This window comes from Tympanuchus pallidicinctus, unplaced genomic scaffold (genome assembly GCF_026119805.1).
Source record: "Tympanuchus pallidicinctus isolate F22 unplaced genomic scaffold, pur_lepc_1.0 scaffold8, whole genome shotgun sequence".
Lineage (NCBI taxonomy): Eukaryota > Metazoa > Chordata > Aves > Galliformes > Phasianidae > Tympanuchus > Tympanuchus pallidicinctus.
The window spans coordinates 50,726,445-50,749,987 of record NW_026294802.1 but is presented as its reverse complement, the minus strand read 5'-3'; the positions used below and the strand labels follow the sequence as shown (position 1 = coordinate 50,749,987).

Below are 23,543 nucleotides of genomic sequence, written 5' to 3'. Positions count from 1 at the left end.
GCGAGGGGTTTCAATCCGACAACTCGTTTCTACCCCTCCTAAAAAAAAAAATAACAATAAAAATAAAAATATATTTTAAAAGTGAAAAATTTTTTAAAAATAGGAAAAAAAATCAGACCTTAAAAATATTAAACCGACACCGAGCCAAAATAAAAATAAAAATGGAATTACAATAATACTAAAAAAGCAGCAAACGAAAAGCAGCGGTACAAGCCGCCCGGAGCGGCCGCTCTGCAGCGGGGCGCGGGGTCGGCTGCTGCCGATGGGGCGCGGTGCCCCTGAGGCTGTGCGGGGCTCCCGACGGCTGCGGGATGCGGGCACGGAGCGACATCCCGCCACTCCCCCCCCCGGCCCCGCACTGCCGACCGCCGCAGCTTCGGAGAGAGAATCGGCCGCTCGCAACCGCATCGCCCGCAGAATTCGGGCACTTCGAACACCGCCGAAATTGACGAATTGCCCGAACGGGAAGGGAGCAAAATGAAAAATTAAGAATTTAAAAAAAAAAAAATGTATGAAGAAAAGAAGAAATAAAGAGAAAAGAGCAAAAATCCAAGCTTCTGCCCCCCCTCCCCTCTGCCCCCGGCCCCTTCTCACCGAGCGGCTCCCACGAAGTTGGGAACAAATCCCCCCCTCTTCCAACGAGGGAAAATCCCGGCCCGCTGCCGGCGCTTCCCCCGCGATGCCCCCCGCTTCCCCCGGGCAAAGCCGGGCTGCGGGCGGGGCGGTCGGACGGACGGACGGACTCCCGCATCCCCGGCGCTCCCGACCCGGCGGCGGAGGCGGCCCGCGGGGCTCCGAGTTTCCACGGGGCGCGGAAAGTGCGGCCCGCGGGGGCGGAGCGGGCGGCTCGGCGGGGCTCGGGGCTCCGCTGCACCTGCTGCCGGCCGGCACCTCCCCGAGCCGGGCCGGGCCGAGCCGGCGCTGACCCGCGTCCTCCACGTTGTATCCAGCCGGGAGGGTCCCAAATCCGCCCGCGAGGGATGCGCACGCCGGGGCTCTGCGGGCTGCGCCGGGGCCGGGCAGGGCTTTTAGTTGAACGGCACAACAATAAATGTGTTGCAGAGCCGGCGAGAAAAGAATGGGGATGACCTTCAATTGGTACTGGATTTGAATAACACCACGGGGTGATAAATGCCCATTGTGTTTTAGGAGTAATGAATCTCCACTGTCTCTATAGCACAGAAACAGCAGCTGCAACCTGGAGCCAGCCATCTCTTAAAGACACAGCTCCCACCCGGCAGCCCCCGGCCCGGCTCGGCACGGCCCGGCGCGGCCCCGGCTGCCGTCCCCGCTGTGGGGTCCCGGGGTTCGCCGGCTCGGGGTGTCCCCTCCCGCCTCGGGGTTTCCCCTTTTGGGGGCCGCGCTCCCCCCGTCGCCCCCGCGGGATGCGGCCGTGTCCCCCCCCCCCGCCCCCCTGATGGCGGCTTTGATTCCCCCCCGGCCCCTCTGCTCCGGGATCGGGGTGTCGGTGCCCGAGTCCCGCGGTGTTGGGGTCACCTGCACCCCGCGCTGTCCCCCCCCTCTTATTCACTCCCCCCCATCCCATAGCAGCGAGTGCCGGGGATAAATAATGCTCATTGTAGTCCCCTGATGAATATTACCGACTCGCCGGGCCGGCAGCTGCGGGCAGAGCGGGGGCAGCGCCTGCTCCACCCGGCACGGGGGTCCCCGGTCCCGCGGGGTCCGTGCAGCCCCGGTGGGGAGCTCGGGGCCGCTCCTTGCCTTCACCCATCGCTGCCCACTGGGCCTCGGGGGGCCCCGGGCAGAGCCGCGGGGGGCTGCGGGGCCATGGGGGTCCATGGGGAGGGGGTCCGTGCCTCTCCTCGCCCCCCCCCCCCGCCCCCCAGCTCCTCGCACACTGCTCGGCCACATGGGGGGAGGAAATGGCTCAGGGTGGAAGAGGGAATCCCGCGGCGCTGAAGATGCTCGGAGCAGCGTGCGGTGATGCTGCGCGTCCGCATCCCTGTCCCCGTCCCCACTTCCGTCTTTGTCCCCATCCCCATCATCTCCATCCCCATTGTCATCGCCATCACCATCCCCTTCGCCACCCCTGTTGCCCTCTACCATCCCATCCCATCCCTATTCCAGCCCTCAGCCCAGCGCCAGACCTGCCAGGGGCCAGCTGAGGCCTGAGCACTGCGCCGGGGGCTGCGCTCCTTGGGGTGGCACAGCAGCATCCCAAGGACGTGGGGACACTGCGACCCCACAGCCCGGTGACACGAGGACGTGAGGACACAGGGACACAGCAGCGGGCAGAGAGCACGAGAATCAAAAGAAATCAGGTGGTAAAAAAATGAAAAAAGAGCATCAGCATCACCGGGGGCCTCGTGCTGGTGGCAGCCACTGCTGGGAGCAGCGAAGTGCCGAGCCCCCACACTGCCTGGGGCATCATTTCAGCGCAGGGCTGCAGCGTGCAGCTCCTGTTCGTCCCCATCTCTTCCCCCCCCCCCCCCCCCATCTTTTTTTCTTTTTCTAAGTCTCTTTCCCAAATCTCGGCCGAGTTAATGAAGTTATGTGATCCTATAAATGTTAATTGTCTCAACTTCTTCTCCCCTCTCCCTTCTTTTTTTTTTCTTTCTTTTTTTTTTTTTTTTTTCATCTCTCCCCTCCTCGCCGCTTTCTGCTCCACTTGTAATAAAGAAAATATCTTGGCCGGTCTGAGCCAGTTGCTTGGCAACCCCAATTGAAAAAAAGAGAACAGAATGTAACCAATCCAAAGACAACCGAAAGATTTTGGTGACATGTGACCCCTCCGCAAAGGGCAGCCTTAAACTGTCCCTCCTGTCCTTTGCTCCTGACCATTGGGGTACCCCTGCCGGCCCCCCCAGCTCCGTACACCAATAAATATGGATTAGTGAAATACTTTTTCCCACACTGATGAAAAGCCGGGATTGATCTTTCCACCTCCTTTATGTACCAACCTGACAAGTTGCTAAACAAAATTAACAGGGGAGCGGGGCTGGGTTTGCCGTGGGGCTGTGAGTGCATCCCTGCGTCCCTGCAGGTCGGGGAACGGAATGCATTTTTGGCCCCAAATGGGAAAAACAGAGCAGCTCAGCCCAATGCTTCCTCCCTGTGTGTCTCGAGGAGGGATTTTGCTGCACTTTGCCGGAGAGTCCCCGCAAATTAAATCTCATCCTGGAGGAAAATAATGGGGAAAAAAAAAGGAAAACCAAAGCGGGGTGGCGTTGGGGTTTGGATCCGCTTTGCCCCCAGCCCCCCTCCTGCTGCCCCGTTCCGGGCAGCGAATGCCTCCCAGCCCCAGGAGCAGCACCTCGCCAGCTCCCATCCGCCCGCAGCTGCCAGGAAAAAAAATAAATAGGGCGAGGAGAGCGCGAGGAAACCAATGGCCGCGGTTCCAGCTCCGGCAGCGCCGTCCAGCACCGGAGAAAAACATTTCTCCTGTTTAAAAAAAAAAAAAGAAAGAAAGAAAAAAAGAAAAAGCAAAGCGCTCTCAGCGCGGCCTCAGAGCGCTGCCGCTGTCCGGGACGTGCGCTGAGCTCCGCGCTGCCGACACCGTGAGTTGGGCGCTGTGGAAGCGCTGCTCGGGCCGGTCGCGGCAGGGGGGTCGCCGTGGGTCGGGGCTGAGGGAGGTCGGAGCCGCCCCACGGGGCGGTGGGGACCCCGCGGTGGCCGCAGGGATCCCCGGTGGCAGCCGGTGGGACGCGGGAGGACGGATCCCCACGCACAAAGCGTCGGCCCCGCTCCTGAGCCGGGAGCCGGAGCCCCTTTCCCAGCGCCGAGCGCCTTTGTCTCGCCTTTGTGATGGAAAGAGTCCCTCCTAAATCAATGCCATGACACCGGCATTGTCTCCTCGCTAGGAGTTTTTAAACTTTTCCCCCCCGAGGTCAGGAATGCGGCCGGGTTCTATGGGGACGGAGGAGCACGGGTGGGTGGGGGGCTGCGGGGTCACGCTGGCTCGGCGGGTCAGCCGAAAACAAAACCTTTTGAAATACCTACCCTCCATCACTGCCAACATTGTCCCCTGCCAGCGGGGGCCTGGCACGGCCCTTCAATGCCTCCAGCCCGGCCGCTGTCCACCCCAGCGGTCAGCATCTGGGAGCGGACAGAAGGGCATTGTGCGGGGACAGCTTTGTTTTCGGTCACAGCTGCCCGGGCTGGGACGGGGCCGAGCCGAAGTGCCGGTGGGTGGGAGAGGAAGGAGGGGACGGAGGGGACGGCAGCGCACGGGTCAGCGCCTCGCGGGGGGGATCCGTCCCGTCGGTGCCGGTTGGGGCACCCTGATGTCACCGTGCGTCCAAAGGGTGCAGTGGGGACGGAGTGTGGGGAGCCCTGCGGGGCTGGCATTGCCATAATGGGAGCGGGACAGCCCGGGGCTGGGGACCCGGAGGCGTGTTGGTGGCATCCCTCTGGTTTGGGATGAGGAGCAGGGGCTGCGCTGGTGGTGCAAGCCCTGATTTGGGGCCAGGTATCCCTGTGATTTTCGGCTGGAGACCAGGGGCTGTGCCGGTGTTGTGTCCCAACGTTGGGTCTCGGGATCAGGAGGTGCATCCCTCTGGTTCCCAGCCTCTATTTCCCCTCGCTTGGCAGTGTCCCTGTGCCCTGCTGGGTCCCATGTGGGGACTGCAGGTGGGGTCCAGCCCAAAAGAGCCCTGCGTGGGGCTGAGCATCCCGTGTACCACCTGCAGGGACAGCGCTTGGCCGGAGCACAGCTGTGCCGTGGCACTGAGCATCCCTGCTCCAGCTGTGGCTGACGGGCCCTGAAGAAGGCTGTGCCCTCCCCAGTATCTGCAGCACCGCCGGCTCTGCCTGGCCCGGGTGAAGGCTGACATCCCAGGGCTCAGTAGTCATTTTCTGTCCCATTTGCATCAGTGCAGCTCCCCCCACACCCAGCACGGAGATACAGCCCCCGCTGCTCCCCCCATCCTCCCCTGCTCCTCTTGGGTGGCCCCAAATCCCCCTGGATTTTCCCAGCTGGGCAGTGAGGTTTGGAGGCTCCGGGTTCGTTGCTGTTATTTTTACCCGGCTGTTGAGGAGCAGAGCGGATGGGTTTAGCAGAGCTGGAAGCAGAAACTGGAGGGAGGAGAGCCCAGCCCTGATCTACACAACAGCTGGAGGTGGTGGAATGGGGAATGGGGCTGCAGGGTGGGGGGGCAGCAGGGAGAGGTGCCTCAGTTTCTCCATTTGGGGCTGTGCTGGGGACACCTGGGGACACCCGGAGTGGCATGGAGAGCTTTTGCTATGAAATAAGTTTACAAATCAGGGATTGTTGGAGGCTGGGAGGTTTGTGCCGACCTCTGGCCACGCGGCGTCTCAGTGGTTCCATTTCTATAGGTGTAGCTTCACGTTTTGATTCGTGTTTTGTGCACCCACATCTGAACCTTTTGGAGGAACGTGACATTGGAGGAACCTGGAGCTTTGCAAAGGCTTCACTGAGAAACGTAACGAATGTGACGGAAGGGGTGGAGACAGGAGGTGAGGATGGCCAAAACCTCAGCCCTGGAGCCAAAAGTAACTGGGAAATAAAAAGAAAACATATGGATGGAAAATTCACTGCGCAGGATGGGGGGGTCAGTGCCAGGCTGGGGCTGAGCAGGGGGTGCAGGGCTGGGGCTGAGCTCCTGGGCCGGGGGGGGGGAAGGAGGGTGGGGAAGGTGGAGGGGTGCTGGGCTGCCCACAACCCCGCTCTGATTTCAGCACTCAGCTGCTCCAGATCAGCTCAGCACAGCTGGGAGGGCAGGCAGATGCTGGTGGGAGAGATCTTACAGCCCTCAGGGAATAACATTGGATTTTATACGTGATTTGTCCTGGAGGCTGGGTGGGAAAGTGCATTTGGGATGGGATGGAATGGCATGGGATGGAACCCAATAGGATGCAATGGGATGCAATGCAATGGGATGTGAGGGGATGGGGTGCAGTGAGATGGGACATGGTAGGATGGGATGGGAAGGGATGGGATGGGATGGGATGGGAAGGGATGGGAAGGGATGGGATGGGAAGGGATGGGAAGGGATGGGAAGGGATGGGATGGGATGGGATGGGATGGGGTGGGATGGGTCCCAATAGAATGCAATGGGATATGATGGGATGAAATGTGATTGGATGTGATGGGATGCAATAGGATGCAGTGCAATGGCAGACAGTGCAATAGGATGCAGTGGGGTGGATGCAGTGCAGTAAGATGTGAGAGGATGGGATTCATGTGCAAGGGGATACAGTGCGATGTGATGGGTTGGGATGAGATGGATGGGATGGGTTGGAATGGGATGGAATAAGGTGTGATGTGATGCAATGCAATGGGATTTGATGGGATGCTGTGTGAGGGGATGCAATGTGAGGGGATATGATGCAGTGCTGCCAGGCTTGATGTTGGCTCGGAGGCACTGTGGGCTGCAGCAGCCCCATGACAGCAGTGGAGGTGTCAGGGCAGAGTGAGATGAGGGGGGTGATCACCCCAAGGCAGAGGCCAGGCAGCTCCCCCTGCTCCTTCCTGGTTATTTTCCTGATTGCACGGCCAAAGCGGCTTGCTCGGTGATGTCAGACACTCAGTGAGCTCTGAGGGTGGTGGGTTGTAACGTGCACAAACAGCAGTGGCTGTCAGAGGCACAGTGTTTGTTCTCCTGTGCCTGTTCCAGCCCACCGTGCCCCTGTGTGCTGCTCTTTGCATTGCTCCATGCCTCAGTTTCCCCAGGCTGAGGTGCAGCATTGGCTCCCCCTGCCCAGGGGATGCCAGGGTGAACCTGCAGGGGGTTTTGCAGGGGAGAAATTGCTGCCCAGCTGCTGGGAGCTCTGCTCTCTGCCTTTCTGAGAACCAGAACTCTCCAAATCCTGCTCTGGCACCAAAATCCTGCTGTATCATTCCTATTCATGGCCTGTGACCACTGGGAAGGGATGCAGGGAGCTGGGGGTGTGAGAATGGTGGTGTGTGGGAGTGGAGGGGTGGAGGAGTACAGGGGCTGTGGAGCTGTAGGGTTAGAAGGGTACAGGGATATATAGGGGAAGAGGGATGCGGGGATGTGGGAGTGGAAGGAGGTAGGAGAAATGGGATGAGGGGTTGTAGGAGAGCAGGATTGGAAGGAGGCAGGGATATATAAGGATGGATGGATTAGGGATGTAGGGGTAGAGAGATGTAAGGGTGTGGGGATAGATGGGGATAGATGTGGGAACACAGAGATGTAGGGGCGGAGCGATGAAGGGATGGAGGAATGGAGGGACGTAGCCATGTAGAAAGCGGAGGGATGCGGGGATGAAGAAGCGATGCAGGGTGGCAGAGACGTAGGGATGCAGGGATACACGTGTGGGGGTGCAGGAGTGAAGGGCTGGGGGGCCGCGGGCTGCAGACCCGAGGCAGGGATCGGCCCCGCAGCCCCACGCCGCGCCCCCGCCCCGGCCGCCCCGTCGCACCCCGCAGGGCCGGGAGGTGGCAGCAGCGGCCGCGCTGAGCGCAGCGCTCTGCGGATCCCGGAGGATCGGGGCTGATCGGCACCGCGAGCACCGCGCCGTGCGGGGCCGTGCGGGGCTTTGGGGTCCCGCAGCCCCTCTGCATCGCTGTGAGGCGCCGGGGGGCTCCGCCACAGACAGCGTCCCCAAAAACACTGCTCTGACCGCGGGCTGTAAGCAGAGCTGCAAGGCGCTCTGATGCTCCCAGTGCCCCCCGCACTCATTTTCTCTCTCCTTTCCTTCTCCCAGGTGCGGTTGGATCCCTTCGTCCTCAGGCGCATTTCAGACCTGCCAGCAGCAGTGCGGGATGGAGCTGCGGGACGCGTCGGCAGCAGACGGGCGGCTGCAGCGCGGGGTGGGTGCGAGGTTTGGTGGCACCCCGCGACCCCCAGGCAGAGCAGCGGGGTCTGTAGGGCGAGGGCTGCCCGGCACGGCTATGGGTTGGGGCTGTGGGTTGGGGCTGTGGGTTGGGGCTGATGGGCGCTTTCTCGGTGGGACGTGGCCCCTCCCAGACTGTGCTGCATTTATGGCTTTGGGGTTAACCAACATTTTTGGCCCGAAGTCCCGAGGGGTGGCGAGCAGCTCGGACACGTTGCAAACGCCGCAACCACTCAGCCGGGGGGGGGGGAAGCACCTCGTTGGGGCCGGGCACCTCGGGAATGAACGAGCTGAGACCCCCGGCCCCCAGCCGCCTCCACCATCCTTGCTATGCGGAGCCCCCGACCTCAGCCCGGGGGGGCACACGGGGATGCATGAAGCCCCGGTAGGGTCCTCAGGGCGAGGGGGCGTTGCCCTAAAGCTGGCTGTCATCCCAGTGGGGTTTTGGGGTGCTCTGTGATGCCGGCTTGTTTGGAATATAAAAATAATATCAAGAACTCCTTTCCTCCGCGCGAACCTGGGAGCGTCCCCCCGGCCCTCGTCCGCACTTCCATCTCCCGGTGTCGGGAGCGGGGGGGGGGTCCCTATAGGGGCTGGGCAGGGGGCGGGGGCCCATCCCGTGCTCGGGTCCCGCCCCGTCCCCGCCCGCCGCCGCTGCCCTCCGCCATGGGGCCGCTGCGCTGCGCTGCGCTCTTGCTGCTGCTGCTGCTGGGCACCGGGACCGGCACCGGGGGCGGCCCCGAACCCCCCCGGGTGGTGCTGGCCCTCCTGGCCCGCAATGCGCAGCACTCGCTGCCTCATTGCCTGGGGGCCCTGGAGAGCCTGGACTTCCCCGCGGCGAACATCGCGCTGTGGTGAGGGTGGGGGAGCAGGGAGCACCCCCAGGTCCTAGGGGGATATGGGGGCGGCGGGTGGGGAGGGGGAGCGGAAGGAGTGGGGGTCCTGGGGGAGCGGTACGTGGGGAGTGGGGGGCTCCGGGGAAAATGGGGGAGTGGGGACATGTGGGAGCTCGGGGGGGTGGGGGATACGGGGAGCGGGATCCGAGGGGAACAGGGACCTTAGAGGGGTGTCCCCATTCCTTCAGGATCCTCTCAAGGATCGGGGAATAAGGATACGGGGTGGGGGGGAATGAGGACCTGGAGGAGTGGGGACTGCATGGGGATCCCGTTGGGGTGCGGGGAACCCGTGGTGGTGGCACCCCGTGGCCACAGAGGGGTTGTGGCTGCGTGGGGGGCTCTGAGCGGCTGTGGGAGCATCGGGGTGGGGGCACAGCGCTGCAGCGGGGGAACGGAGACCCCTCACTGTTTCCCTCCTGGATTTGTAGGGCTGGTGTGCGTGAGGGAGCACCCTGAGCTCGTGGGGGTCTTCCACATCCTCAGGGATGGGCGCTGCCTCCCTTTCCCCATAGAGACTGTCCTCTCCCCCCCATTGCCCAAGCACAACCTCTCCAAACCCCTTTTATACCGTGCGGAGGGTGGGAGAGGAGTCCCCGTTCCTCCTCTTCTCCTCTCCTTTGCAGCCGCCACATGCTGGAGTGGAAACTTTTACGGGGGATGAGGCGGGGGCTGGCGGGGAGGGGTCCCGCTGGGGGGAGGCTGGGCTGGGGGGAGCCGAGGGGCCGCTTTGGTCCTGCTGCCCCCCAGAGACCCTCTGAAGAGCAGCTGGTGGCCGGGGACGCAGCGGGACTCAGAGGGGCAGGAGTGGGGGAATGGGGTTGGGAAGCTGACGTTGGGGCCGACGGGGGCTGAGAGCAAGCGAGAGCCGCAGGACGGCGGTGGGGAAGAAATGACCCCTTTGCCTTTCCCTCCCCGGCGAACGCAGCCGTGGTTCCTCCAAATTACACGTTGCCTTTCCGAGCGAGCCCTGCTCCCCTCTGCAGCTCAGCCTCTCGGTGTGGCAGGGCAGGGAGGGGTCTGTGCCCGGGGGGTCCCCAAGGACCCCAAGCACCGCGGGACTGACATCCCCCCCTTCACCCCCCCCAGGTGTGCGACAGACCACAACTCAGACAACACGACGGCGATGCTGCAGGAATGGCTGCAGGCAGTGGGCAGCAATTACCACTCGGTGACATGGAAGGCAGAAGAGGGGCCCAGGTGCGGCCAAGGGGGGACAACCCCGTGTTGCTCCCCCCTCCTTGCACCTCTCCCCTGCGTGCACACGGGGTTTTTGCAGGGCTTTTTGCATGCGTGCTGCTGCCAGCTCAGCTCGGCGCTGACTCAGGCGGACGGCATGCAGTGTGTGCACTGAGTTTGTGCGTTCCCAGCCCGCACTGTTAACCCTCTGCCTTCCCCCCACTGCACAGTGCTTACCCTGATGAGCTCGGCCCCAAGCACTGGAGCGACAAACGCTATGAAAACCTGATGAGGCTGAAGCAGGAGGCTCTGAGCTACGCCCGGGGGCTGCGGGCAGATTACATCCTGGTAGGGAGAAGGCAGCAGGCGGGTGTCGTGATAGATGGGATACATGGGGTGTGGGTGTCCCCACACCTCCAGCACCAGCTCTGTCCCCGCAGTTTGTGGACACAGACAGCATCCTGACCAACAACCAGACCCTCACCTTCCTCATGGCGCAGAACAAGTCGGTGGTGGCCCCGATGTTGGACTCGCAGACCTTCTACTCCAACTTCTGGTGCGGGATAACGCCCCAGGTACGGCCCAGAAGCCCCGGGGGGCTGCCCAGCACTGTGTCCTGGCACTGGCACTGTCACACCGCTGTGTTACAGGGCTTCTATCGCCGCACGGCTGACTATTTCCCCACCAAGAACCGGCAGCGCCGGGGCTGCTTCGCCGTGCCCATGGTGTACGCCACCTTCCTGATCGACCTGCGGAAGGAGGAGACAGCACAGCTGGCCTTCTACCCACCCCATCCCAACTACACCTGGGCTTTCGACGACATCATTGTCTTTGCCTACTCCTGCCAGGAGGCCGGTGAGGATCAGTGGTCTGGGGGGGGCTTGGGTCAGCCTCTGTGATGCTCACCCCCTCGCCCTGCAGGTGCTGAGGTCCACGTGTGCAACCAGCAGCGCTTTGGCTACATCAACGTCCCTGTGAAGGCTCACCAGACTCTGGAGGATGAGCGTGTCAACTTTGTGCATCTCACGCTGGAGGCCATGGGTGAGCTCCAGGGGGTCCCCGTGCTGTTCCTGGCAGTGACAGAGGGCTGCAGGCTCCATGGAAGGGATTTTCCATCTCTCTGCAGTGGATGGTCCCCCCATGCAGCGCTCCAGGCACATCTCCGTCCCACCCAAACCGCTCACTAAATTGGGCTTTGATGAGGTACCTGCCCCCCATGCCTCCCTTTCACACCTCCTACCCTGGTGTTCAGCCGACCCCGTGTCCCCTGTCTCACACTGCAGTGATGTGCCCTCCCTCCACTGCCCCGGTGAGACTCTTCTCTTCCTCCCCAGATCTTCCTCATCAATCTGGTGAGGCGGCCGGACCGGCGCCGGCGGATGCTGGAGTCCCTGCAGGAGCTGGAGATCGCTGCACGGGTGGTGGATGCAGTGGATGGGAGGTGACAGAGTAGTGTCACCCTGGGAGGGAGCTGGGTGCTGGGGACACCGTGCTGATCCACCCTTTCACCTTGCAGCACCCTCAACAGTAGTGACATCAAGGTGCTGGGAGTGGACCTGCTGCCGGGGTACTATGACCCCTTCTCTGGCCGCACGCTCACCAAAGGGGAGGTTGGATGCTTCCTGAGCCATTACAACATCTGGAAGGAGGTATGGGGCTGAGGGGCACCAGCACGGGTAGGGACCCTCTGTACAACATCTGTCAGGAGAACTTGGGGAGGGGGTCTCTTCTTCAGGGTGAGTGGCCCCAGTATGGCACAGTATAACCCAATATGGCAGCAGCTCTGTGTCCTCCCCACAGATCGTGTCCCAGGGGCTGCAGCGGGTGCTGGTCTTTGAGGACGATGTGCGCTTTGAGGTGTCCTTCCCAGCCCGGCTGCAGCGGCTGATGGAGGAACTGGAGGGGGCACGGCACGACTGGGACCTCGTGTAGGTGCTGGGGACGAGGGGTGCGGGGCGAGCGCTGGGCCGGCTCTGACCACTCGCCCTGCAGCTACCTGGGGAGGAAGCAGGTGAACGCAGAGGATGAAGTTCCTGTGGAGGGTGTCCGGAACCTGGTGGTAGCTGGGTATTCCTACTGGACCCTGGCGTACGCCATCTCCCTCCGTGGTGCGCAGAAGCTGCTGGCTGCTGAGCCCCTCTCCAAAATGCTGCCTGTGGATGAGTTCCTGCCCATCATGTACGACAAACACCCCAAGTAAGGAGCAGGGCTGCGCTGCTGTGGGAACATGTGGTTCTTCTCCATTGCCACCATCCCACCCCGTCTCTCCCCTCCGCCCTGGCTGGAAGAAAACATCTGCAGCATGAGCTCATTCCCCCCCAGCCCCGCCTGGCCGCCGGCTGCTGGAAAATGGCCCTCTGCCAGCACGGGGCTGCAGGGATGGAGCTGGGGTGTGGGGCTGGCCTTGTGGAGGGCTCAGCCTCACTGGGGGCACCTCACCGGGTGGGGGGTCCTGGAGGGGAGGCAGCTGGAGGTGGGCAAGCGCTGGAGGAGAGGATGTGGGCAAAGGGGAGAGCAGGACGGTAAAATGAAGGGTTGGAAGGGGAGGGGGCTCTCTGAGCACACAGCATCTCTGGTGCCAGTGTCACTCTCAAAACAGTGCCATCCCCCGTGCACGCACTCCATTGCTGTGTTCTCCATCGCTCCTTACATGTCCTTCTCCTCCTGCTTTCCCCAGCGAGGACTACAAGCGACACTTTGCCCCACGGGACCTGCAGGTGTTTTCGGCTCACCCACTCCTGGTTTATCCCACTCACTACGCCGGGGACAGCAACTGGCTGAGCGACACGGAGACCTCCACCATCTGGGATGATGACTCCAAACAGACAGGCTGGGTGGGCTCACAGAAGAGCCTGAGGGACCTGCGGGATGGTGGGGGGTATCTTCGCTCTGCATCCCACGATGAGCTCTGAGGGTGCTGGTGCTGGACGTGGACACCCCCTGGGAGCAGCCAGACTCTCCTCACCCACCCATGGGAAGGCATCGGTGAGCAGAGGGCTTACTCCTGCCTGGACCACTAGCAGGGATGCTCACTGCTTTTCTCCATAGGGACCAGGCATCGTGACCCAGGGGGGACCATCGTGGATTAGGTTCTCCCCACGGCATGCTCCAGAGTGGGATTTGTCTCTGGGGCTGTTGGCAAAATGGTGCCTAGACAGACGGAGGGGCTGCCAGACTGTGGTGCTCTGGCTCTGTACTCTCCTGAGTAGTGCAAACTGTTTTTTGGACGTCGCATGTGGATTTGCTGATTCAGGAGGAGGGGGGAAGGCCCTGGAAGTGCACATGTGGCCTCCTGCCACCTCTGCCTGTTCCATATCTGGGCCGAAGCCCAGGAGGATTAAAACCAACTGTGTTGGAGCTGACGTTCCTGGCTGCAAGCTGTGCTGGGCAGAGCTGCCCCCAGGTAACACCGATGACAGTGCCTTCCCTCATTTGTTCTGATGCTCTCAGCAGAGGTTTTGGCCTTTGGACTGAAAACCTTTTGCTAATTTGAGCACCGGGATTTGCAGCTGAGTCCTGCTGGTCTCTGGCATGTGTCACGTTTGTGGCCAGATTTGGAGGAGGATGTTTGCTTTACAAGAGTGTTTGTTTTGCGCTAAAACTTCAAGTCCCCAGAGCAAGTGAACACTCTGCAGGGCAATTCTTGGTTGAAAACTGGTGAAGAGAAGCAAGTCCCTTGAAAATGCTGCAACTGACCCTAGTCTGGGTAGGCTGGGGGAGAGGTGAGCTTCTTGCCAAGTCCCCAGAGCTGCTGCTCTCCCCTCTATTGCTCCCGTGGCTGAGGTATCCTGGATGCAGACCTTGCAGGGTGAGGAGATTGGGATGGGAGCTGTAAGCAGAGGGTGAAGTTTGGGTGCCAGCTGGAGCAGAGGAAGGAGGTGGCAGGTCCCAGGGTGCGTTCCAGTGCCTGCTGGGATGTGGGCATGGAGCTGCTGTGCTTGCAGGTTGTAGCTCAAACAGGACACATGCAGCAGAACACCAAGCTTTTGGGATGCTGAAGTGGTGCTGGAGCATAGAAGGCATTCCCTAGCAGCTCTGGCAGGAGAGCTGTAACAAAGCTGGCCAGGAGCTTTCAAAAACTCCAATGTTTTGGCAGAAAACAGCCTAACTCAGAAACTATGACAGCCTGAAACCTCTCCACTAGTTGTTCCAGTTCCGTGGGAGCAGACTGGTCTGCTGGTGAGCTAGGAAATTCCAGGCAGCTCTGCCTTTCTGTGCCACGGGGTGCTGGGACACCTTTACTGCACAGCCACGATGCGGGGCACCAACAGATGCTGAGGGGAAAGGGATGTTTGTGCAGGGGAATGCTTGGGGTGTTCTGAGCGAGGCTGCAGCCAACAGCAGGGACCTCAGGGAGGGACTGAGGACGGCAGTGGTGAAGGGGCAGAAGGCGCTGGGCCCCCGCAGGCAGCTGAAGGGTGAGGGGACGGCGCTGGAGCTGCCCCATGGCTGCCCCGGCTGTGCGGGGCCCGGCTCCAAAGAACACGGGTCTGGAAGAGGCTGTGCTGGGCTGCGCCAGGGCTGTGCGCTCCTGCCAGGCCTGGCAGCCACGCCGATTGTTTCCATGTTCGCTGCGCTGCCAGACAGCGTCAGGGAGGAGGAGGGAGAGGAGGAAAAAAGGGGGAGAACTGGAGCGGGGCTTCGTGTGGGACAAGGCTCAGTGGGAGCCGGGGACTGCGAGCCCTGAGGTGGGGCGGCACTGTCCTGTGGGGGGTCAAGCACGCTGCAGGGTGCAAACACAGGCCAGACCCCGCAGCGTCCCGCTGAGGAGAAGGACAAATCCCCCCGTTAGCCTCTAAGTGACCCCGACACGGGACGACGCCCGGTCTGTATCTGCAAGGACCTCAGCCAGCAAGGCCCTCGGGGGCCCCGCCGCCATCTTGGTTGAGGGCGTCTCCGCCATCTTGCTTCCGGGCAACGCCGCCATCTTGGTTGCAGGCGGCGGGGCGGGGCCGTGAGGCGTTGCGGGGCCGGCGCACGATCCGTGCTTCTTCCCTCCTCGCCGTTCTGGCGGTCGCTCGGGTGCCCTGTGGCTGTAGTGGGGCCCTTCAGGAAGGGCAGGGGTTGGGGATGCAGCCGGGGTCGCTGGGCTGAGCCCGCAGGTGGGAGCGGAGATGGAGGCCCCGGAGCTGTTTGCTACAGCCGTGCCCGAGGAGCAGCTGGAGGGCGGCTGGGACCGGGCCCTGCGGAGGCTGTTCGGGCCCAGCCAGTGCCTGCGCAGCGTGGAGCGCCCCAGGGGCGTGGGATCCCTTCCCGCCATTGTGCAGGGCAGGATGCAGGAGCAGTAAGTGCCTGGGTGCTGCTCTGTGTTCACACTGCTGCCTTCCCTGCTCAGAATGTCCTTAGCGGCCTTTAGGGCAGTCCTCACGTCCACCACCTTTCCTTGCTGCCCTCCAGCCACATGTGTGTCCGGGCTCTGTGACAGTCTCCCTGTTGGGCAGTGTGAGCCCAGCTTATGGCTCTTCTTCTCTGCAGCTGGCAGAAAGGACGGGGCTTCTCCTCTTGTGGCCAGTGGGAAGAAGCCATCATCTGCTATACAAAAGCCATCAACCTGGATCCACAGCGGGTAATGGGACCCTGGAGAGCTGGGAGCAGGAGGTAGCATTGCTAAGCCTGTAGCACTGGCACCTCGCTTCAGGGTGCTCTTTGCTATGGTGTTAGCATGGTGCCAGCATGATTCTGGGCTCTTGGAGTATAGCTGGGCCCTGGCAGCACGGGCTGAGGGTGTCCATGGTGCAGGCAGAGCTGTATGAGCAGCGGGCAGAGGCTTTCCTCCAGCTTTGTGACTTCCAGTCAGCCAAGTTGAACTTAATGAAGGTGCTTGCATTGGCACCTGCACAAGAACAGCACTGCCTGGCTCGTCTGGCTCTTGTCCTTGACCTGCAGGTGAGCAACCACTCACTTCTCCCCATCTGCAGCCCCAACTTGTGACCATGTTGACTGGCTATCCCTGCAGGGCCAGAGTCTGCTGGACCAGGAGCTCTACAGTGAGGCCCTGAAGGCCTTCATACAGGCAGCTGAGCTGCAGCCTCACTGCAGGGTGTTCTACCAGAGGAGGTGAAGCCAGGGCTGCAGGTTGTTCAGCAGGCTGGCCCTGCCTTACTGCAGGCTCCCCATAGCCTTGTCCCTCTCTTGCAGCATCGTGTGCCTTGCTGCCCTTGGCGAGTTCCCAGAGTTCCTCCGGATGCTTAACAGAGAACTGGAGGAGGATGTGAGGAACCCTGATATGTATGTGCTCCGTGCCTTCTTCTACAAGCGGTTTGGGCAGGTATGACCATGTTGGTCCCTTTGAGGGACCCTGGCTACCCTTCCTGGACATGGGGCCACAGTAGGAAGTACCAGGTCCTGAAGGTAGCCGGCCCTCTGGGCAGCTGGCCCTGTGCCACCAGGACATCCAACGGGCCCTGAAGCTGGAACCGCAGCACAGAGCTGCCCAGGCTTTGTGGCAGAGGCTGCTGAGACAAGGCCAGGAGGCCAAAGCCCAGGCAGTGTTGAAGGCCCTGTGTGGAGACCTGCGTGGGGCCCTGGATGAGATCAGCTTTGCTATTGAGAGTGACCCGTTGGCTGCTGAATTCTTCACCCTCAGGTAGCGATCGTTTTGCTGCAGGTAATTAGCTGTACTGCTGTCTGAGTTTCCTTTCTCTGTCCCTGTGTCACAGGGGGACTCTCCTCCGACAGCTCAAGAACTTCAGTGCAGCCAGCAAGGACTTGGTCAGGGCGAGGGAGCTGAGCACAGTGGGGAGCCCAGAGGCCCGGGAGGCTCAGCGGCAGCTGGTGCTCACCTACAATGATTGTGCTGTGCACTGCTATGCTCTGGGCCAACTTGATGAGGCTGTAAAGCTCCTTGGTGAAGCATTGCAAAATGAAAGGACAGAGCAGGGACTCTACACCAACAGAGGAGGCAAGTGGCAGGGCTGGTTGTCACAGCAGGGTAACGTCAGTGGCTTGTGGATAATGCTGGGGTGTCACACAGCAGTGGCTGGCACTGAGGCAGTGAATGTCTGCAGAGAGAGGCCTTGCTCTGCAGCCCTGTGTTAGAGACCTGTGGCAAAAGCAGGAGGTGGGGCAGCTGGGTTCTCCCTTGATCCTGATCCCAGTGCACTGTTTCAGCAGCGGGAAGGGGATGAGGAGTGGGGATTTGCCACTGGTGCTATTACTCCTTCCCCACATAGTATCTTCTGGGGCACAGCTGGCAACTGCTGCTCTCCCCCAGATCAGGCTGCATGTGTTGCTTGTTGCAGCGCAGACTTTGGCTATGATGCTGAAACCTGAGGAGGGCTGCACACGAGGTGTGTGTTTCCCACTGGTTCTAGATAAAGCCCTGGGGCAGCAGCCAGCCTCTCTCAGCCCTGCTGAGCCCTTCTTCTTCTCTGCAGACTGCTTCTTTCGCCTGGGGGAGCTGACCTACGCCATGGCGGATTACCAGCAGGCGCTGGAGCTGAGTCCAGGGAACCGTGCTGTGCAGGGCCGCGTTGCGGCTGTGTTGCATGAGAAAGGCTGGCAGGACGTGGCAGCCAGGTGAGAGCAGGGCGGTTTAGGCTGCTTGAGGGCCTGTGGTGAGCCAGACACACACTGCTGTCCCCTCGCAGGCGGTTCCTGCAGGCAGAAGCTTGCTTTTCTATGGCCATTGAACACGACCCCCAAGAAGCACTGCACTACCTGTGCCGTGCCGTGGCCAAGCGGTGCCTAGGGAAGGTGGAGAGCTCAAAGGAGGATGTTGCACTCAGCCTGTGCCTCAGCGCCAAGGATAGCAAGGTACAGCCCTGCTACTGCTGCTCTGTGCCCTCCTCAGGCAACGGGCAGCATTCCTGGCTCAGCTGCAGGCACTGTGCCTGATGGTTGGGTGGTTTCTGTTCTGCATCAGGGCCACCTGCAGGGATCAAGGAACATGAGCTGGGGGACCTGCTAGGCTACAGGTCCAAGCCAAGCAGCAATGGTTATATGTTGGCTTTTACAAGAGTTTGGCGTTAGAGTCATTGGTCAGATTGTCTTCTGCTTATTCTCACTTTCTTGTTTCTTTAAATCTAATCCAGGGCAGAAGCCCTTCTGCAGCTGACTGCGGGCAAGGGGAGAGTATCCCCTCACTGCTGCCTCCAAGCATTGCACTGTCATAGCAGCACGGTTCAACAGATCTGGGATTTCTTTACAAAATAAAACCAAACAGGTTCCCTGTCAGAGCAGGTCCTGGTGGGGCCGTCAGGTGTTTGGCTGCAGCAGGGGAAACCTGTGGTGCAGAGCTCTTTGCAGGCAAGTTTTTCTGTGAGTGCTGATATGTCAGGAGGATGTTCAGGTCTTGCCTTGTTGCCACTGCAGATCCTTTCCCTTGCACGCCGCCTCTTCCCAAGGAGGACTGTCCAGGCTATCCTGAGGAGCCTTGGCCAACAGACCTCGGATAAAACACTTCAGAGTCCTCCAAGACTTCCATCTGATGATGCCTGATGGACAGAAGCAGTAGGTGTGTGCCGGTGGTGGTGGGGTAATTTGTCTTGGGTGTTAGCCTGCTGCTGTTGCATGCTCTAAACTGGGTTTGTTCAAACTCTGATGAGGGCTTTGCTCTGGAGCACAGAAACACATTTTGGCTACTTAACTGCTGAATTACTCTTGTTGCCAAAGGCTTTTTGCCACTGTCTGCACCTAAAAGGCATCAGTAGGTTGCTGGAATGTCTACATGTGGGGAAACATTCCAAGCAGAACCTCGTTCCTTCTCAGCCCTCTTAGCTGAAGGGTCTGATGGGTGTTTGCTGTAGACCTGCAGCATTGCCTGGGCACTGGTGCCTGTCCCCAGGCTGCTGATGGCAGGAGAGGTTGTGTGGGTTTCACCTTCTGCACTGGCACAGTCCTGGGAACAAGGCCTTGTATGCAGAGATGTGCTCTGCACAGGGGAAAAATGGGCTGCCTGCAGCTGTGGCAGGACAGACCTTGTGGCTTTCTTGTACCTACACTGGCTCCTCTGCAGGGTGTCAGGGCCAGTGACTGCTGTTTCACCTCCACCCCTGGGAAAGGCCACAGTCTTGTTTCCTGTTACCTAATTATAGAGCATCATCTTTATGCCTCTAAATCCCCAAAGTGCTACTGCACCAGGCAGCTGTGCCCATGAAAATGCGAGTCTAACTCTGTCCATGATTGCTGCTGTTAGGAATCCAAGCAAATGACTGTTCCTCAACCATTTATTTCATAAAAGATTTATTTTAAAATTAGAAATGCTACCATTTCTGCAGGCAGGATGGTCTGTACATGGACCAGCTCCTGGGCTGCATTTAGGCTGTTCCTCCAATGGCTGCCCACGAAGCTGGAGGAAGGCTGGAATGGTCCTGAGTGCTAGCAGCTCATTTCAGCCCAGGGCACGAGAGGAACATCAGGGACCCTCAGCCATGTCCCCATTCACACAACCCCCTCAGGCAGCTCATTCTCAGAGTAGGAATGATTATCTGACCTGTGCTCCAGTAACCGACTGCAGAGATTAAAGTGGACAAAGGCCAGCAGTGCCATACGCCCGCCATGCTTGACAGCATGGAGTACAAACTTCTCTATCTTGTCCTCAGGTCCCCACATAAGTGGCACTCCTGTGGAGCTGAGCAGAGCTGGTTCTTCCAGTACCTGCAACGTCTGACCAGCAGAAGGACGTCAAAGAAGCTCAAGAGCTCATAGCACCAATTGCTCAGCCTGCTGTAGAAATTACCATTGAATAAAGTATTGTTAAAAACCATCAGTGTCACCACGGTCTCCTCTGGAGGTAGGAATGAACTTTTTTTTTTTTTTTTTGTAAGTAAGTCCTGTTTTTTTTCATTTCCACGGTTTGCTGCAGAGAAATCCTTTGGACCTTGGGGGAAAGATGAGCAGAAGGACAAGTAGGGAAGCTGAGTTTTTGGCAGGCTGAGCGTTGCCATATTCCCTGGTTGTGTCCCTATTTTTGTTGGTGCTCCCTACCAGCACCTATTCACAGTGAAAGGAAACTGGGAAGAAGTTGGCTCTAAAATTTCCTTTCAATGAAAAGGGTAATGTTGAGGGTGTTCACCAGCCAGCAACGCAGCAGTCAGCACCAGCACTGTCACGTTGTACCAAGGAACTGAGGTACTGCCATGCTTAAAAGATGGCTTTTAAAAATGCTAAAATAATGTATTTAAAAAAAATAATTCCTTTTTGGGCTCAGAATCTTCATGCATTGGATAGCAGAAGCTGCCAGAAGAGGAGAGAGCTGCAGATTGGTGTTGCTGACAGGGTAAGAAGCCTCCCTGACACTGCAGTCTCTCCTGACATCTTCCCTTCTTCATCACAGGTACGACTCGAGTGGTGCACCAGGCTGGGCATAACCACCTTCACCTGGCCACAGAATGAATGATAAAGTGCTGTAAATCAAATCACTTGCACTTGCTCCCACAGTTGCATTCTGCAGTAGTGCCCTTGGGGCTGGAAAGACAAATTCAGCAGGAGGACATTTGTGCTACTGCATGGCAGCACACGGCTCCTGGTGCTCGTCCCACCAGTCTGCAGCTTTACAACCCCATATGGATCTGAGCAAGGCTAGAAGAAAAAACTGATCCGAGAGGCTACAGTTTTGCATCCTGTTGATGAGAATAATTTCTCTTCTTCTGGGAAGTAGGGGATGCTGTCGGCCACCTCCTGGACAACACCCTGGCGTACTTCTAACCCTTGCTGCAGAAGTTCGTTGATGACGCATTGCTTTACGTGGTGGTGCTTCAGGGGGAGGAAGGGCACGACAAAATCAATGAGATGTTCATTAATAATCCCAGATTTCCAGAATCCACCTACAAAAGCAAAGGAGGAGACAGGAGATTTTACTTCTGGAGTCTGTGGTCCTTGGAATTCAAGGAACTGCTTTGTTTGAAGTCAGAGTACTCGGCTGAAGACAGATCTGCTCGTTTTGTACAAGGACTTAAACCAACAGCTGTCAACCTCTCCTTCCCCAGATAGATTTGTCTTTCCCCAGGAATGGTTAGGTTTAACTGAGCTGCTCAGATTTTAAGCTCTGCTCTGTGACAAGGACAAAGCAGGCAGCAGGGATTGATTCCCAGTGCCTTTTCAGTGAGTGTGCTGTGCTGCTTGCCATACTTTATCTGAATACACATTTTCTCCAAAGAATTTTGCTAAGCATGCTAACAGATTTGCTGGCTTGGGAAGCAGGCTATTCCTTCCCTCTGCCAGAAAACCTCGAGGAGCTCACCACTCCTTTCCCTTCAAATTTCTGTCCCCTTCTGCCTGCTTAGGAGATCCCAGAGAGCATCTGTGGCTGTGTGGAGTGGGCCTGGCTCCCTCTGCTGGGCTCTGCTCCCTGCTGAAACGCTGCAGGTTCACTCACTCTGAGGGTTCTCAAACACGGCTTTGGAGATGGCTGCCTCCATGTCCTGCAGGCTGATCTCCTCCCGGTCCCGGTGGGCACGCCACAGATCCAGTGTCATTTCATTGATCTGCTCTCCTCCTGCGTTGCTGCAGGAGTAACAAGAATAAGACAACTTACTACCCAGGACAGTGGTATTGCAGGACAGAGGTGGCATCTGTCATCCTCCAGCCTGCGTGAGCTCAGTCCAGGCTTGCTCTGCTGCCTGGCCTAAAAGGACTCCTGCAAAGGCAAGCAAATAACAGGAAGGGGAGAGCTTTTTCAGACACTCCAATTCTGACTGTTCACGAGGAGATAACATCTGCTGGTTTCTGCAGAAGCTCAACGCTTGCAAAAGGAAAAGCAAAATGAAAGGGTGTTCTGAAGTAGGCATCGTGCTGCGCCCATGTGAAAAGCAGTGCACTGGAATGCCCCGTGATGCCCCACTGCCACACAGGGGCACCTCACCTTATGAAGATGAAGATGGCTTTGCGGTAGTTGGTCCCATACACGACCCACGAGGGTCCCAGGAATGGCATGATCACATCAATCAGGCCCGGGTGCATCTTGTCCATCTCCTCAAAGAGAAAGACCGACCGTCCGCACTTCGTCAAGTTCCCTTGGATCCAGTGCTTCAGGTTCTCCTAGGAAAAATACCCACCAGACCATAAAGCAGCGAGGGAGGCCTGAGCTACTGCAGTGCAAGGGCTGAGGTGAAGCACAGAAGTAGCTGTGCAGCATCACCTACTCAGAGCAGGAACAGCCAGCCCTGAGGCAGGCTGCTTTGTCCTGGGCCTGGCACGGTGACTTATCTGTGCCGTTTATTAGCTCATTACAGGTCTTCTATTGCAGATTTAAAGCAGTGAGAAGGAGGCAGCAAACTAAAGCTGGGTTTTCAGCCTCCTACAGCTCTCTACATTCTTCTCTTTCATTGCATTACAGTTCCCAGTTACAGGGAGGGAGACGTGCTTGTTGTCACCTCCTTTTCTGGTGCAGAATTGTGTGCCTGCACCAAATGAGAACAGCTCTCCTCTTCCTTACTACAGCTGAAGTTACATCAGTGCCAACCCACACACGAACACTTAGGTCCCCTGGATACGAGTGTAAGTCCTAATTGCATCGTTTTACCCAGCACGAGGCTTTACCCTACCGAGCACATTTCTTGTAAGGATGCAAAAGAACACACGACTCCTCCAAACACCCAGAAGGAAAATATCCACGTGTGCTGGTTTCCCCACTGCTGAGGTTTCATTTGGAAAACCTCCACCTTTGGATTTCTTTCCTCTGTCAGCTGCAGGAGCCACAGGTTAAGCTGTGTTTGGGAGCTCCTTGTTGGGTGAGGAGGAAATTAGCACAGCCATACAGAGGTTTTCCCAGCTATTGATTTGGAAAGCACAGAGACAATTTCAGATGAAAGGCACTAAGTGAAACACTCTGGCTGCGTATTCAAAGGGCCGTGTAAATATTTAAAGAGGGAGAAAATGACAGCGAGAACGGCTGCTGGGAAAACAGAAGCGCATATCGCAGAGGTGCCTGCAGCCACTGCGTGGAGCCTTTGCTCCAATCTCTGGCAGAGAGCGAAGCACAGAGCCGCAGCCCTGCCGTCTTCAGGAGCAGCCTGAGCGTGCGCCGAGCGCCGGGACGGCCGCAACCCGCAGCGCGGGGCAGCGCTCACCTTGTACCGCTCCACGTGCTCCGCGTGGGGGAAGTGCACGATGGGGGAGAACTGGTGGACGTGGCGGCTCTGCAGCCCCTCGGGGAAGAGGTGCCGGACCAGCATGGAGCTCACGAAGGTTTTTCCCGTCCCGGTGGAGCCGTGGAAGGACATGACGAGGGGCTTCTCCGGGCTGCGCTTCTCCAGGAACCGCCTCAGTCCCTTCATCAGCTGCTGCCTCACCAGGGGCTGCCCCACCAGGGTCACGGCCAGCTCGCACTCCAGACCTGCGGCAAAAGCAAATCCTTTACGAAGCGAAGGTCCGACGGCTCCCGTCCTGCGGTCGCCCCAACGCCGCCGTGCCACCCCCGACCTAGAATGGGAACCTAACCGCGCAGGTCGGGTTCGAAGCCGCACTCGCAGTCCTCCGTGAAGCTGCAGCGCAGTGCCCTCAGTGCCCACAGGTCCCAGGCGGCGGCGGCGGCCGAGAGCAGCGCCAAGCTCAGCGCCAGCACCGCCGCGGAGCGACACATGGCGGCCGCGGCTCCGGCACCGCCCGCACTACAGCTCCCGGCGTGCCCCGCGCGGCGCGGGGAGGTGGGCGTGGCAACGTGGAAGTGGGCGTGGTCTTGAGCTAAGGGGCGTGGTCTGGTCGGCATGGCCCCGCCCACACACGGCCCCATGTCACCGCTGTGCCTGCGCC

The 23,543-nt window shown here is 59.3% G+C and overlaps 3 protein-coding genes across 9 annotated transcripts; 2 read left to right on the top strand and 1 right to left on the bottom strand.

Moving 5' to 3' along the window:
* The first annotated feature begins 5,315 nt into the window (after positions 1 to 5,315).
* On the top strand, positions 5,316 to 13,213 carry CERCAM (cerebral endothelial cell adhesion molecule). Of its 3 annotated transcripts, XM_052667348.1 has the most exons (13): positions 5,316 to 5,436; positions 7,651 to 7,756; positions 9,762 to 9,872; positions 10,082 to 10,199; positions 10,292 to 10,426; positions 10,502 to 10,706; positions 10,773 to 10,892; positions 10,978 to 11,054; positions 11,186 to 11,292; positions 11,368 to 11,500; positions 11,652 to 11,779; positions 11,844 to 12,047; positions 12,529 to 13,213. In XM_052667348.1, the coding sequence occupies exons 3-13, from the start codon at positions 9,799 to 9,801 to the stop codon at positions 12,761 to 12,763; spliced, it is 1,536 nt and encodes a 511-aa protein (XP_052523308.1). In that variant the 5' UTR covers positions 5,316 to 5,436; positions 7,651 to 7,756; positions 9,762 to 9,798; the 3' UTR covers positions 12,764 to 13,213. The 3 variants fall into 3 exon arrangements, with proteins under 3 accessions (XP_052523308.1, XP_052523306.1, XP_052523307.1); XM_052667346.1 differs by lacking the exons at positions 5,316 to 5,436; positions 7,651 to 7,756 and adding an exon at positions 8,432 to 8,633; XM_052667347.1 differs by lacking the exons at positions 5,316 to 5,436; positions 7,651 to 7,756 and having other exon boundaries at positions 9,509 to 9,872.
* Positions 13,214 to 13,310: 97 nt separating this feature from the next.
* Positions 13,311 to 19,557, top strand: TTC16 (tetratricopeptide repeat domain 16). Of its 4 annotated transcripts, XM_052667352.1 has the most exons (11): positions 14,646 to 15,135; positions 15,327 to 15,417; positions 15,591 to 15,737; positions 15,808 to 15,908; positions 15,990 to 16,119; positions 16,223 to 16,437; positions 16,511 to 16,752; positions 17,228 to 17,369; positions 17,441 to 17,606; positions 18,165 to 18,306; positions 19,394 to 19,557. In XM_052667352.1, exons 1-10 carry the CDS (start codon positions 14,966 to 14,968, stop codon positions 18,288 to 18,290), a joined length of 1,530 nt encoding a protein of 509 aa, XP_052523312.1. In that variant the 5' UTR covers positions 14,646 to 14,965; the 3' UTR covers positions 18,291 to 18,306; positions 19,394 to 19,557. The 4 variants fall into 4 exon arrangements, 3 of the variants coding, with proteins under 3 accessions (XP_052523314.1, XP_052523313.1, XP_052523312.1); XM_052667354.1 differs by lacking the exon at positions 14,646 to 15,135 and adding an exon at positions 13,311 to 13,573 and having other exon boundaries at positions 15,327 to 15,737; XM_052667353.1 differs by lacking the exon at positions 19,394 to 19,557 and having other exon boundaries at positions 14,638 to 15,135; positions 17,885 to 18,282.
* Positions 19,018 to 23,538, bottom strand: TOR2A (torsin family 2 member A). 2 transcript variants are annotated; one of them, XM_052667356.1, is made up of 5 exons: positions 23,232 to 23,538; positions 22,862 to 23,127; positions 21,655 to 21,830; positions 21,169 to 21,296; positions 19,018 to 20,617 (listed from the first exon to the last, which is right to left on the bottom strand). In XM_052667356.1, the coding sequence occupies exons 1-5, from the start codon at positions 23,521 to 23,523 to the stop codon at positions 20,373 to 20,375; spliced, it is 1,107 nt and encodes a 368-aa protein (XP_052523316.1). In that variant the 5' UTR covers positions 23,524 to 23,538; the 3' UTR covers positions 19,018 to 20,372. The 2 variants fall into 2 exon arrangements, with proteins under 2 accessions (XP_052523316.1, XP_052523317.1); XM_052667357.1 differs by having other exon boundaries at positions 23,214 to 23,337.
* Positions 23,539 to 23,543: the final 5 nt, after the last annotated feature.